The sequence below is a fragment of the Equus przewalskii genome, chromosome 25 (assembly GCF_037783145.1).
Source record: "Equus przewalskii isolate Varuska chromosome 25, EquPr2, whole genome shotgun sequence".
Lineage (NCBI taxonomy): Eukaryota > Metazoa > Chordata > Mammalia > Perissodactyla > Equidae > Equus > Equus przewalskii.
In genome coordinates, this window is record NC_091855.1 from 21,767,854 (window position 1) to 21,781,422 (window position 13,569).

The 13,569-nt window shown below is 52.8% G+C and overlaps 2 protein-coding genes across 5 annotated transcripts in view; one reads left to right on the forward strand and one right to left on the reverse strand.

Annotated features, from left to right (window-relative positions):
* Positions 1-10,490, reverse strand: part of ANGEL1 (angel homolog 1) — a 66,547-nt gene extending 56,057 nt beyond the window's left edge. Inside the window, exon 1 of the mRNA XM_070593264.1 lies at positions 10,356-10,490. The gene's annotated coding sequence lies outside the window, so the exon portion shown is untranslated. The remainder of the gene's footprint in view (positions 1-10,355) is intronic.
* LRRC74A (leucine rich repeat containing 74A) overlaps positions 1-10,977 on the forward strand; it is a 30,951-nt gene extending 19,974 nt beyond the window's left edge. For 2 of the 4 annotated variants that reach the window (XR_011532792.1, XR_011532793.1), the window contains exons 10-15: positions 151-246; positions 2,740-2,886; positions 6,853-6,960; positions 7,650-7,732; positions 10,368-10,523; positions 10,819-10,977. Coding sequence is in view for 2 of the 4 variants with exons in the window: in XM_070593266.1 (XP_070449367.1) it covers positions 151-246; positions 2,740-2,886; positions 6,853-6,960; positions 7,650-7,732; positions 10,368-10,392 (459 nt within the window). In the remaining 2 variants the exon portion in view is untranslated. Of the gene's footprint in view, positions 1-150; positions 247-2,739; positions 2,887-6,852; positions 6,961-7,649; positions 7,733-10,367; positions 10,555-10,818 lie in introns of those variants that run through there. The other 2 variants (XM_070593266.1, XM_008536347.2) reach the window with 1 other exon arrangement.
* Positions 10,978-13,569: the final 2,592 nt, after the last annotated feature.

Consider the following 13,569-nt stretch of genomic DNA (forward strand, 5'->3'; position numbering starts at 1 on the left):
AAACAGACGGACAGGGAGACAGGTGCTTACAGATAAGTCTGGGAGGGAGACAGAGATTGTGAATTGATGGGAAGAAATGGAAGCTGTGCTCTGAGCCAGCCTCTCCTGGCCCCATCTCAGCCTCCTCCTGTCTCGCTCCTCCTCCCACAGCTTTTCCTGAACCCTATGAGTATGGATGGAGCTGTTTTACTTATCCTGTCCATCAAGAGGAACCCCAAATCCAGTATGGAAGAACTCGACATTTCCGTGAGTGATCAAATGGTAGTCGCTTGCACCAGGGAGCAAGCCAGTTACTGTGGCCACTCCAGGTTGGCAGGTGCCCCCAGCTCTATCCCTCACGGGCCCTCACACAAATGCTCCATGAAAACGTCACTCCTTTGGAGCATAACTCTGCCTTCCAGGGTCCTTTCCATAGGAGTAGCCATTCAGTCAATAACATCAGGGTGTGACATCATGTACCAGATCCTGGGAACCCAGGACCTGAACACCTGAGAGGGAGCCTGAGCGTGGAGATGAGGAAACAGCGGGAACTAAGGCAGAAGGACCACAGAACGGAATTTGTTTACTGTCAGCTTTGCTGATGGATGGAGCTGGGTCCCAGGATGGTTCCAGAATCACAGGATTTTTAGAACCTGAATATAAAACATGTACAAACTTGCATTTTCATTTCATGACCTGGCCTACTCAGAGTGGCATTTGAGGGTAAAAATCCCTGGATGGTGGAGGAAAGCCCAAGGTGACTCCAGACTCCTGCCAGGTGCCCTTGCCTGAATCACCCGAGAGGTGGTAGCTGGTGGTTACAATATCCTACACTTGTCTACCATTCTATAATCTTTTTTTTACCCCAAAGTGATTTTCTGTACCCCAGCTCCTCTGATCCTATTCCGGGAGGTAGGGAGAATGAATTCATGTCCTAGCGCTGCCGTGGCAAAGTACCACAAACCCGGTGGCATAAACAATAGGAATTTATTGTCCCACAGTTCTGGAAGCTAGAAGTGCCAGATCCAGGTGTCAGCGGGTTGGTTCCTTCAGAGGCTGTGAGGGTGGCTCTGTCACACGCCTCTCTCCTCACTTCTGCTGGTTGCCGGGAGGCAGTCTTCGGTGTTCCTTGGCTTGTAGCAGCATCACCCCCATCTCCGCCTTCATTTCAGGTGGCATTCTCCCTGTGTGCATGTCCATCTCTGTATCCAAACATCCCCTTTTTATAAGGACACCAGTCATATTGGAGCAGAGCCCACCCTAATGACCTCATTTTAATTTCATCATCTGCAAAGACCCTATTTGCAAATAAGGTCACGTTCACGAGTACTGGGGGTTAGGACTGCAACATCTTTTTTTATGAGGGACACAATAACAGGTACTTTTCCTCATTTCCCCACTTTACATATGAGGAAACTGAAACAGAGAGGTAAGGTCACTTGTCCAGGACTGCACAGCAAGTGAGAAACATAGCACGGAGTAAACCCAGGGCTTCTGCCTCTTACTCTAGAGTTCCTATAAAGGTAAAGTCCTTTTACATTTCTTTAATGACACACAAATATCACGTTTTGGTAAGATTTTAATGCCTTGCAATTATATCAGTGAGGATATTTTGAATATTTAAACCCAAGCTCCTTGGAACTGAATAATAAGTAAAATCCGGACTTATGTTTGCGACAGATTATAAAACATTATAAAAACATATCAGATTTTCTTCTCACTTTGTTCCCTCGCCCTCTCTCCCCGCCCCAGGCTCCGGCTTGTGTTCATGGTCTTTCTCCTCGGGGCCCTCTCTCCACCCACTTCCTACAGCTCTGGCCTTGCGCCCCACAACACTGCCTTATCCTGCACCCCACCCATCATGACTGTCAGCCACAGGTGCAGGTTTCGTTAGCTCTTGGCTCCCCCGCCAACAGCACAGGCTGGAAGTATGGACACAGGCGCTGCGTCAGAGGGGATGTTAGAAACGCTGCTGTTTAGGCTGCAGACTGCGTATAAACCCATGCGCTGGGCTCACACTGCCCCTTAACAAGCCTACCAGAACAAAGGGATCTGAAGTAGCCTTTTCCTTCCCTTTTGTCAACCATGCTGCCATAACTCTAGATGGTGTTGGAATTCCTTTATTGTAGATGCTTCTAGAACTTTCTCTAGAATATCTACAAAGGGGAGGGACTAAGTCTTCAGCCCTCAAGCATGGGTTTAATTCTTTGAAAAGGCAAAAGATACTCAGAACCACAGCCGAGGGAGGAAGCAGGTTGATCAAACTGGCGGAGGCTGGGGTTGTGCAAACATGATTTCACAGGACACATTTTCCCCTGTGGCCTGTGACCCAAAAGGGGGCTTCCCAATGCATTTCGAGCCATGATGGGATGGTTGGAATGAGGGATCTCCTTCCAGGACTCCTGCTCTGAAGGCCAACACTGGGATAGATCCAGACGTTTCAGGGCCTTTGTTTCGGGCCCAGTCTCACGGCCCTGGACGCAGGCACTTACGCTCGCCCTCTGAGAGCCGAGCTGCGCCGACAGCACGTGACGGACGAGCCACCAGCACCGACTAGAACATCTGACCAAAATCACGTGGGAAACTTCCAGGTCAAACCATGAGCTCTAAGAAACGTCCCATCTAGGAGCAGCAACGCAGGACAAACTGGAAAAGACAGAACGCTCTGACTGTGGCTCGGGTGGGCATGCTGGTCTGGGCAGGGAGACGGCACAAGGGCGGTGTCCACCCCGTGATGGGTCCTCTCTCTCCCCGCCTCAGAACGTGCTGGTGTCTGAGCAGTTCGTGAAAACGTTGGATGGGGTGTACGCCGTCCACCCCCAGCTGGACGTGGTGTACAAGGCGGTGCAAGGCCTGTCTGCCAAGAAAGCCGTCCTCCTGTGGACGAACCCCATGAAACTGATCCAGGTGAGCCCCACTTTCCTCTCAGAGCCCCAGGCACGCCCGGAGAAAGCCGACCTCTGGGTCCCAATCAGCGACCCAGAGTTTCTCCTCCCGAAAGGGGCTGCACAGCCCACTCTGACAAGGAACGTCCCAGACACGGAATGTTCCCTGTGGATTTAGGATCTCTCAGCAGCGCTTCCTGCCTCCAGAGAAGGGAAGAGCTGAGAACTGGCTGCAGTGGGAGGGGCTACCAGCTGGGATCCAACACTCCCTCATGTACCACCAGAGGCAAGGCACTAAAGCTCTCTGTGCCTCAGTCTCTTCACCTGTGTAATGCGCATAATGATAGTACCCACCCTGGAGGGCTTTGTATATAGAAATATAAATTCTATAATACACACGACGTGCTGAGAAGAATGCCCGGCACATGATAAGCGCTCAATAAACACAGGCTCTTTCCAGTAGCTGGTGAGGGTGTCAAGATACCCCTGTGGTCAGGATGGCTATTTGGTGACTTCAGCTAAAGAGGGACCCTCAAGTCCTTTATATCTAGTGATAAACTGCACCTGGCTGAGTCTTTCCTTAGACTGTTTCCAACAATCACAGGGGGCAGACGGAATGATGGAAATAAAAACTCAGAGACCGTTAGAAGTGGAAGGGGTGTTGGAACCCCTCTGGTCGGATTGCCTCACAGAGCAGTGACCAGCCCCAGCTCTGGTGTTTCCACCACTGGCTCTTGCCCCGAGGTGGAGGTGCCAGGGCTGCTCCTGGAGGCAGACTCGTTGCTACCTGGGGAAGCAGGAGCGGGGATGCTGCTGTGCAAATGCGGGTTCTGCAGGGTGTGTGGCCCTGGGGCCGCTTCCTGGTGCATCTGCTCTGTGCCTCAGTTTCCAGGACTAAATGGAAGGGCTCTTGCAAGAAAATTATTGTTGTATGAAAAGTTCTAGAAAGCAAAGGAATATCAAATGTCTTTACGAGTCAGAGGACGTCAGATGAGACCAAGGGGGGAACTTGTGTTGCAAGAGGATCAGGATGCTCCAGGGAACAGGAATGGACTTATCTGATGCAAAGCGATGCTGTTGGTTTAAGACAGAGTAAGAATGGAGTCTCAGAGGAGAGGCCAAACCAGACACACACAGCCCTTCCCCTCAGGGGGCCAACAATCTGGCTGGGAAAACGGATCAGATATGGTAATTTCGAATAGAAAGTATCATATGATAAATAACAAATCAGCGACAAAGGCAGCAAATATAACCAGAATCCAAGTTAGAGGTCTCTGTAAGGTGCGGCAAACAGAAAAGGCTACTTCCTGGCGGAGCTGGGGTTGGGCAGGGCCTTGAAGAGCAGGAAGGATTCAGGGGAGCAAAAGCGCCAGGAAGGGGGTTCCGGGAAGAGGATCCCCACCAGCACAGGAGCAGAGGGGCGACTGCACGCAGTGGGTTGAGGGATGGGAACGGAACCACGTGGCTCCAGCAGAAGAACCGTGCGGCTCCAGGCTCACAGGGAAGCCGGGAAGTCAAGGATGGAAAGGGAGGCTGGAGCTGGATGTGGCCATCCTCCGATTTCAGGCTCAGTGTTCAAGTTTGACTCCTTGGGGAGTAAGGAGCCAGCGAGTGTTGAGGACTGGGTGTGGTGTGGATCCGGCAGGAACAAGGGAAGATTTTTCAGGCAACAGAGAGGGAAATGGACTGAAGCAGGTAAAGATAAGAGTGGGGAAACCAATGGGGACACTGTTGTGGTATTCTAGGTCTGGAATGATAACTTGGGTGAGAGAGACATTGGAAGTGGAGGGACAGATGTAGGAGACATCATTATGGAGCATCTCCAGGACTTGGAGAATGGTTGGGCATATGGTGCGTGTGCGTGTGCGTGTGCGTGTGTGTGTGTGTGTGTGTGTGTCTTCGGAGAAGGGAGGTCTGTGATGATAAGAGAAAGCCAAAGATAACCCCAACATTTCAAGTCCAAGGGACCAAAAGAAAGATGGTATCATTGCCAGAGGTAGGGAAGTCTGGATGGGGAAAGGGGGCCACCCCCTGGCCCCGCCTCTCTCCAGCCCCAGCCCTCCCCATCCTCCCGCCTTGCTCTCCACATTTCAGCCCCACCAGATTCCTCCATCCTTCTCTGCATCAGTTCTCTTAACTCCAGGCCTGTGTACACGCAGGTCCGTCTACCCAGAATGCACTTCCTCCTGCCCTCTGTCTCATCATTCCTACTCATTCTCTAGGTCTCTCGTCACATGTCACGTCCTTGGACAGCCCTTCTCAGATTCCCTAGTGATGCAGAAATGCCCTTGCCCCTTGCCATGTGCTCCCACAGCCCTCTGCTTCACCCTTTCACCCCGAGACTGTGCATCCTCCAGGGCAGGAGCTGCGCTGAGTCTCGTCAACGGCATCTACCAAAGGAACAGGCCCTTACGCTGCTCAAGGTCCTTAGTTGCTGATGACAGAATCCGTTCTAGTGGGTTAAGCAAAGAGGGATGCACTGCTGGAGACAGACCACGGAAACATTGGGAGGGCTGAAGAAACAGACTCCTGGTTTAGGGTCCAGAAATGGCTCCCCAAACACCCCAACTGGGTTGCCGGGCCAGGTGCTGCTTCTGCCACGATCAGGAAGCTGCCCGATGAGGAATCCCCCGCTGAATCAGGAAGCCACCCCCACATCTTCCCACGGCCCACTGTCTCCACATCAGACCTCTCACCCGAGCCTCACACAGGTGCTTGGTGAAAGCCAGCCCGTGCCGACCCCTAAGTCAAGGGATTTGGGGAAAGTTGATGTTTGGCTTTCTGGCCTCTGCATTATAGAGGCATGCTGTGAAGGGACTGGAGTGGGTGCTGAGGGCTCACCCATGGCATCTGACACAGCACCCAGTGACAGTGTGCAGAACCGAGCCCACTGAGACTCACCTCGGATGTGTTGGATGGAGGTGCCGGGGGGGCGTCAGCATGGACGTGTGAGCAGCAGTTGAAAATGCAGAACTGGTCGCCCCAGGTGGGGAGAGGCAGTGCACACCAGAAACGACAGCGTGGGGAAAGGAGAAGGGGACCAAGGATGGATCCCTGAGGAGTTCCTCTGGGAGCAGGATGTCTGCAGGAATACCACCAATAGAGCAGGGCCCTGCCGGGGCCTTATGAGATGCAAAAAGAGGACCCCAAAAGAACATCTGAATGACAGTGAAAGGTGCTCACAATGCGTTAGTACAGGGCATTTTATAAAACTGCATGTACAGTAGAAAGATGATGGATGGATGGATAGCTCAACAGATGGATAGATAGATGGACATTAGATAGGTAAATAGATGATAGATAGATGATAGATAGATAGATAGATAGGATACACATCAAGATGTTACCTCTGGACGATAGGATTGGATTCATGGGTTATTTTTAACTTACTTCTTTCTAATATAAAATTACCTTGCAATGTGAGTAATATTTTCAAAATGAAATACTATTTTTAAAATGCTCTAACACAGTACATCTCCATATAAGCCCTTGTGTGAAGTGGCGAGAATTCCATGAGTTCCGAGAGCCTGTCCTGTCTGTGTCACTACGTGGCGGTGGTTTGGTCTTTCAGTCTCGGAGCCAACAAGGGCCCCCACCATCCACAGTGTACCATCTACACTGGTTTTAGTGGAGGCAATTTCAAACCTAGTAACACGTGTGAACACGATCACCCACGCTCTCCCCTCAATGCTGGGGGGCCTCAACCGCATCGACTCCCACCCTCCCACCTTTGGAGCAGCATGGAGATCCTGCTCAGGGGGTGTGGGCTCTGGAAGCTGAGCCATACCCCAGAACCACAGTGGCCCGCAGGGTGCCAGGCCTCGGCGTGGGCGGGACTCTTGATCTACACCCCCAGTCTGTCCTCTCTCACTGCCCCTCCGCCTGCTGGCTCTGGGAGCGCCCACCACCCTTTGGTGGGAGGGGAAGGGGTGTTGTTACAGATGTTACCAGGTCAAGTGTTTGCTCCTGGTGTCCCTGCTTCTCTCAGAGCTATGCAGACCAGCACAAAATCACGGTAGTGGACTTCCTCAAGAACTTGAACCCTACCAGAACGATGAGGATGCCTGTAGGCGAATTCCGGAAAGCTATGGTACAGGTATGCTGATCCCCAGTGGCCGCAGGCACTGTGTGTGTGTGTGTGAGACAGAGAGAGAGAGCGAGCGAGAGAGAGCACAAGAGACAGACACACAGACAGAGACAAAGCACAAGCACTTCATGGAGCTTCCCGGGATTGTCTGTGAGAAGCCATTTATCTGCCTCACTTATCCAGACCCAGAGGGAAATCTCAGACTCCCTCGACCCCCTGCTGAAGTCGTTCTCTGTTCCGTAGACTTGATGCCACCGAGGACCCAAGATGCCACATGAAGACACACACTCTTCATCTTAGAGGTCTTTCTCCCATCGCAGTTGGCTACTGGGCAGACACACAAAGGGAGTGGGAAAAGAGACACATCCCAGAGCCCCAGTATGTCCACCTTTGGCCCTCTCCTCTTGCCTGGAATCCCACTCAACCCCCAATATGACGAAGGTGCTGAGGCCCCTGAAACGCCAACTGGAAGAGGCCCGTGGTCAGAGCAGCCCTAGGGAGGAGCTGGGCCCGGCAAGACAGGGGTCAGGAGGGGACGTTCTGTCAGCCGTGGTCCCAAGAGGAGTGAGGCTTTATGTAGAGTGTGTGTGTGCATGTGTGTGTGTGTGTGTGTGCGCGCGCGCGTGTGTGGTGGGGAGGCCTGGAGAGGGGTAAGCAGAAAGCTCCATTAACCTGGCCTGTTCCATCCACCTCCTCAGCAGAAGCAAGTCCCCTTAAACCGGTCCCAAATCAGGGAGCTGATAAAGAAGATTGACGAGAAGACCGGCATGGTGAACTTCAGGTCAGCCCGGGCCCTGCGGCCCATGCCTCTCCAACTTCTGCCGCGGGGAGGTCCCCAGTTCTCTGTAAGGCGCCCTGGCAGGGTGGACCTGGGCTCTGGGTGCCACCCTGTCTTCATTTTATTAGGTGTGACGTCCCCCGCCTGGCCTCCCCTGCAGCAGGTGGCTCCTCTGGCCTGGACCCCAAGGCCAGGCCACTATTTACCCTCCTCCTCCTCTTCCATTCGCTCTCAGCAGAGCTTCGGCCTCAGCCATATACTGCCGCTGGCTGTGGGGCAGATTCTGGGGCACAGGGCTCACAGCCGAATAGGAGGTGACACAGGGAGCAAACAGTTAGGCCCCGGCGTGGTGAGAGGGGTAATGGGGATTTGTGCCAGGTATCACAGTAGCCCAAAGAGAGGGTATCACTCAGGCGGGGGGTGTCACATAGACACAGTCCAGAGGACAGGGGACTAAAGCATGAGCCGGTACGTTGGGGAGCCTCAGGCCATCCAGCTCTGCTGTGGCTTAGGGAGTCACGCAGGTCGTGACAGGCTGACCTCCTTGAAGAGACAGAAAAGGACCCTGACAATAGTAATAACAGAAACCAACCCCCCTGAGCCCTCTCCACGTGCCAGCAGCTCTGCCGGTCCCTAACAGGCACAGGCGCCTGTCCTCTCACAGGGCCCTATGCCGGCCGGCCATGCTGTGCTCACCCCCAGGCTGTAAGTGATGAGACTGGGCTCCAGCGAAGGGAAGCCCAGAACCTAAGTGCCTGCAACCAGGAAGCGGCAGCGGTGGCCTTTGAACCCAGGTCTGAGTGGTTCCATACCAGCCCTCCTTGCCAGGGCCGCAGGACCCCAGTGGGTCTGCTTTTGGCTCCCACATGACTTCATGTCTTGCAGGGTCCCTAAGGAGCTCTGTGAGGAGGCCTCTCTGGTCCTGCCCCACAGCCATCCCCCAATGCCTCTGTCCTGAGCCTCGAATAGCGTCTCCACGTGGAGAAGCCACAGTGCAGACGGGAAGGACAGACTTGCCCAGCTGCAAACCCTACTCTCGTTCAGAGTGTGGCGTGTGCAGGGCTCTCAGTCTCTGAATCTTTAGAAGGGGGTGGTAGCCACAGCACCCAAGAGGGTTTCGTAAGGATCACCTGGGGGAAATGCACATAAGGAACTGACACGGTGGTGTCATTCAGGCATGACACTATCATCCAGCAAGGGGCCCCCCAAGGATGGCTCAGGCTCACATCCTCCCTACACCATGCCCACTCCCTCTAGTGCGGCTTGTGTGTCTCTGTGCCGATGTCCCCGCTTGCTGTTCCTAACGTGGCATCTCTCTCCTTTGGGATGCTGGTGGGAAGGCCCAAGGTGGAGGTCAAGAGACCAGGTTCTGGGTCCAGCAAACCCTCTAGCTTTGCAGATGAAGTCACACAGCCATCGAGAGGCAGAGCTGGGGCCAGGGTCCCCGCGTCTCAGGATCCGAGTAGGGGGCTCTCGTGGGCACCTCAAATTGCCCCTCAGATCACACACCACCACTTTATTAGTCCAAACTGCCCTCCGGTCACACACCGCAGCTCTATTAGTTCTGATTAGAGGGCAGAGTTGTAATTTTTCTTGTTGCAGGAATTTTCTATTTTCATTTTTTTTTACAAATAATATCTGCTTGTGAAAATTCTAAACCCACAGAAGTATAGCAAGGAGAACGTGAAGGTCCTCTTTTATCTCCCCACCCCACAGCTCTCTCTGCCTCCTAGAGAGCTCTCGTGAGCAATTTCAGGTGCACGTCTCCATACCTTTTCCCACGGACTCGCAATCAAGAATGTGCGTATGCGAGTGAGTGTGTGCCACAGTGGTTAAAAACAGGCTCTGGGGTCAGAACACCTGAGTTCCAATCCTGGCTCCACTCCTGTGGAACCTTGGGCAAGTTACCCAATCTCCCTGTGCCTCAGTTTCCCCATCTGTATTATGGGGCTTATAATAATACCCATGGCATAGGAGGTTTTGAGGATTAAATGGAGTAATGTCTGTAAAGCATTTAGAACACTATCTGGCATATGACAGGCTCAAAGTACACGTGTATTTTGTTATATATTATTTTACCCCCCCCCATACACACACACACACACACACACACACACACACTCACATTACAGGGCTTCCTATTTGTCATAAGTAGAATCATCTTCTTGGCTCCTCTGAACCTGCTTTGCCTTATGGTATATTAATACACTGAGCTCCATCTCAGTCTGTTTTAGCTGCCATATGGTATCTCATAGTACAGGAGTCTCATAAGTTAATCTCATTTTTATGGACATTTACGTTATTTCCAATGTTTTGCTACTACAAATACTGTCACCAACATCCTTTTGATGGAGTGTTCGCGTGCACGCGTTTCTCTAACGGGCTCGGTGGAGTGGGGTCAGGGTAATTGCTGGGTCAAAGCGTGTGCACATTCTAAAATTTAAATCTGCTGACAACATGAACCAGCTCTCTGCCCCATCCCCGGGCCGACCCCGAGCCTTACCCACGATCAGAGCACTGCCAAGAGGAGGGTGGGTTCACGCAGGCTCTCTTGGATTTGAGCCTATCTAAACACGCTGGTCAACCAGCCATGAGGCTGCACTGGCGCTCAGTGCTACCTGCTTACCTTTCAAACCAGTCTCTTGAAAATGGCGAAGCCATAGCAACAAGTCTGGTCTGGAAAGAAGTCTCAGCGAGGAGAAGTCCTGGCAAGTCGGATGGCGGCAAGGAGGAGGCGGAGAGCTGGCTGGAAACTCTGTGCACAGACACCGAGGCCAGGACTGTGAGCAAGCAGGTGAATAAAGTCTGGCTTGGTCTCCGTGTCACCGGGAGGCTGGTGTGCCCTTCACCAGGGGCGCCCTCTGGTTCTAGTGACCACCAGGGGGCGCGTGCTTGGCGGCCTAGAAGACAAATTGGAAATGCAACGGGGTTGCTAGGAGGCAGGAAAAGAGCAATGGGGAGGTCAGCACACAAAAGCAGTGGTTCCAGTCAATGCAAACTGTGTCAAGGGGAGAGATCTCTGAGATGCGGGAGGCAGTGGTAGAGGGAACAGATGCTCAGGAAATGAGAACAGGCGCCTTCTGGAGCAGGTGCAGAGGGCTCACGTGGAGAGAGCCCAGGACAGGAGACTGAGAGACCCGACATCTAATTGTGGCCTGGCACTACCTGGCCACCTGAACTTGGAGCCTCATGGTTCCACCTGAAAAGTGGGACAGCTGAAATAAAGGCTGCCCAGTCTGTCCCAGGGATCTACCGTGCTATGTTTCTTTTCAAAACTCCTTGGGAAACGGGGGAGATATGAGGAGCTTAGCTAAAAAGCAAGAACAGCCAAGAGGACCAGGCACTGAGCAGGTGGGGGAATGGGGACCTTAAAGGGTTTAGATTAACCTCACCAGTGTCTTTGTGGACGAACAAGGCCAGCAATTGTCCCAAGCATCTCTGTAGCACCTGCACAGCACCTGGCACACAGTAGGTGCTCAATAAATACCTGTGGAATGAACAGACATGATCACCTGGCAATTGTTTGGGGCAAGTGGTGGGAAAGTGGGGGCTTGATGGGGGCGCATCCAGGAACCAACACTTTGGCGCCCCAGAGGACCGCTGGAACAGCATTGGTCGTCAAGGCACCAGCCCTTGGATTTCACTCGGCTTCTTCACTGAGGATGGAGGCGATGCTGAGGCCTCTCTGCGCAGGTGGCAGAATCATTATTGTAAATAATTTATGTTCCCCCCTCCCATGCACCATATTTTCCCCTCTTCCTTCCTTGTTCAGGGTTCTAGCCTGGAGTTGAATTTTCGTTAATTGGGTGGAATAGGGGCTCAGAGGCAAAATTAGGATGATGAAAAGAAAAAGAAATGCAGTGAGCAGTCTGTGGGATGAAACTCACATCGCTCATACACATCAGGGTAGGTAGACGTCTTTGCTCCAACTCCCCGAATGAATCGAACCCCCTTGAAGTCATGAACGCTGTCTCCTAAGTCTATTATGATCCAAAAGACCATCACGTCCCCTGACCGTAACTAAGGATTCAATAGCTGCTGGTGTCGTGGAACCCTGAAGATAACGAGGCCACGAAGTACCAAAATTTGTCATGGGATATAGGTTATGGATCAACAAAAACAGCAAAGTTCTCAAGATGCTTTTATTCATCTTTGGCATAAAAATGAAAACGCAACAATTTTCGTATCAGATGTTATTTTTTGTTTGGGTAGCTTTGGGGGAATGATGGAGCTATGGGAAAGCTAAAATCTCCCCTTCCACTCTGACCCTTTGGGCTACCCCTTGACATCTCCACCAGCAAGTTAAATGAAGGACGCCTCCCCCAAACCCTGCCTGCAGCAGCCCCGACGCCTTCCCCACGGTGGGGTAATTCTCACTTGTGGCCACCAGGTGTCAGGTCAGCTCCAAAAGTCGTCGTGAGAGCCCCGAGCTCTTACAGATTGCTGGGCAATCTTTGCAGTACATTTTCTCTGATCTCCCAAACTTCCGCCATGAGGAGCCTGGCATGACATCTGAGCCCCGAAGCGTCCAGCAGCCTGACACCTGGGCAGACCTCTCCAAGGCTCTGTGTCCTCATTGAGAATCAGGGTTAGTAACAGCCACCTTACACGCTTGCTGCCAGGAAGAAAATCAGGCGCTCAGTAAAAGCACCATAAACATTCAGTCTCCTCCCACCGTCAGCCCACCCTGGAGCTGGGTAAGGCCACAAGAGTTGTGCTCCATGGGGGGGGGGGGGGGGGGAGGGGGCGGCTGCGCAAGGAACTTGCCCACTGACAGTGGGCTGACTTGCCCTTTGTCAGCTCACCGAGTCAGGAGGCGCCAGACCAAGGTGGAAGGGCCTTGCAGGAGCAGGAGAGGCCATCAGGGCAAAGATGGCCCAGAGTGGCTAGCCCACAAGCCCAGCACTGAAGGGGGTCAGGCTGCAGCCCCCCGGGAAAACAGCCCCCTGCAAATGCCCCTCCTTCATGCCACCTCAGTTTGGCTTAATGCACTAACTCAGCCTCCTCAGCGTGACCCTGTGCTATGAGGTCTGCCATCACCCCCACTTCACAGTCGGGGAAATGGAGGCACGGAGAAGTTAAGCACCTCGCCCAAGGGCTCCTGCTAGTAATTGGCAAGGCCGAGATTCAGACCCTGGCAATGTGGCTCTGGCTCCTTGAGGTCTCAACCACTGCACTTCCCTGCCCCTCTGTGGCTTCCAGGCAGCTCTGTATCAACAGGGGGGAATTTAAATGCACCTGCTCTGGTTACATTCTTTCTGCAACAAAGTAATGACTCAATTGATAGCAAGAGTGCCAGGCCAGGCTGGACTGGCCCATGGGAGGGAGGCAAAGGTGAGCTCCGTTGTGGCTGATCTCACCAGGCCAGGTTGATATGCTCTCTCTGCCCCCTGCATTGCTGAACCGCACCAGGAGAGGTGGGGTGGGAGAAGGAGCGTGGAACGGCTGTGTACCAGAATCGCAGAGCGGTTAAGCAAGCAAATTCTGGCATGTGACAGCTCTAGGTTTGAATTCTTCCTGGCTTCATTAATTGTCAGCTCTGTGACCTTGAGCAAGTCTCTCAACCTCTCTGAATCTCAATTCCCTCATCTATAAATAGAGAAGATAACGGTAACCCTCCCCCACAGGGTTGCTGTGAAAGTTTCCTAAGATCATGCATGTGAAATATCCAAGTACTGGGCCTTTGAAACACCATGGGAAGCATTCTGACCTCAGGCTTGGCTTAAGGCTTGCATAAAATCCAAAGAATTTGTCCTGAATCTTAAGAATTGGAGGGAGGTGGAGGGACCGGGGAGCAGCCGCCCTGTGTGGGCAATGCAGGGCCCACAGTGGACACCTGG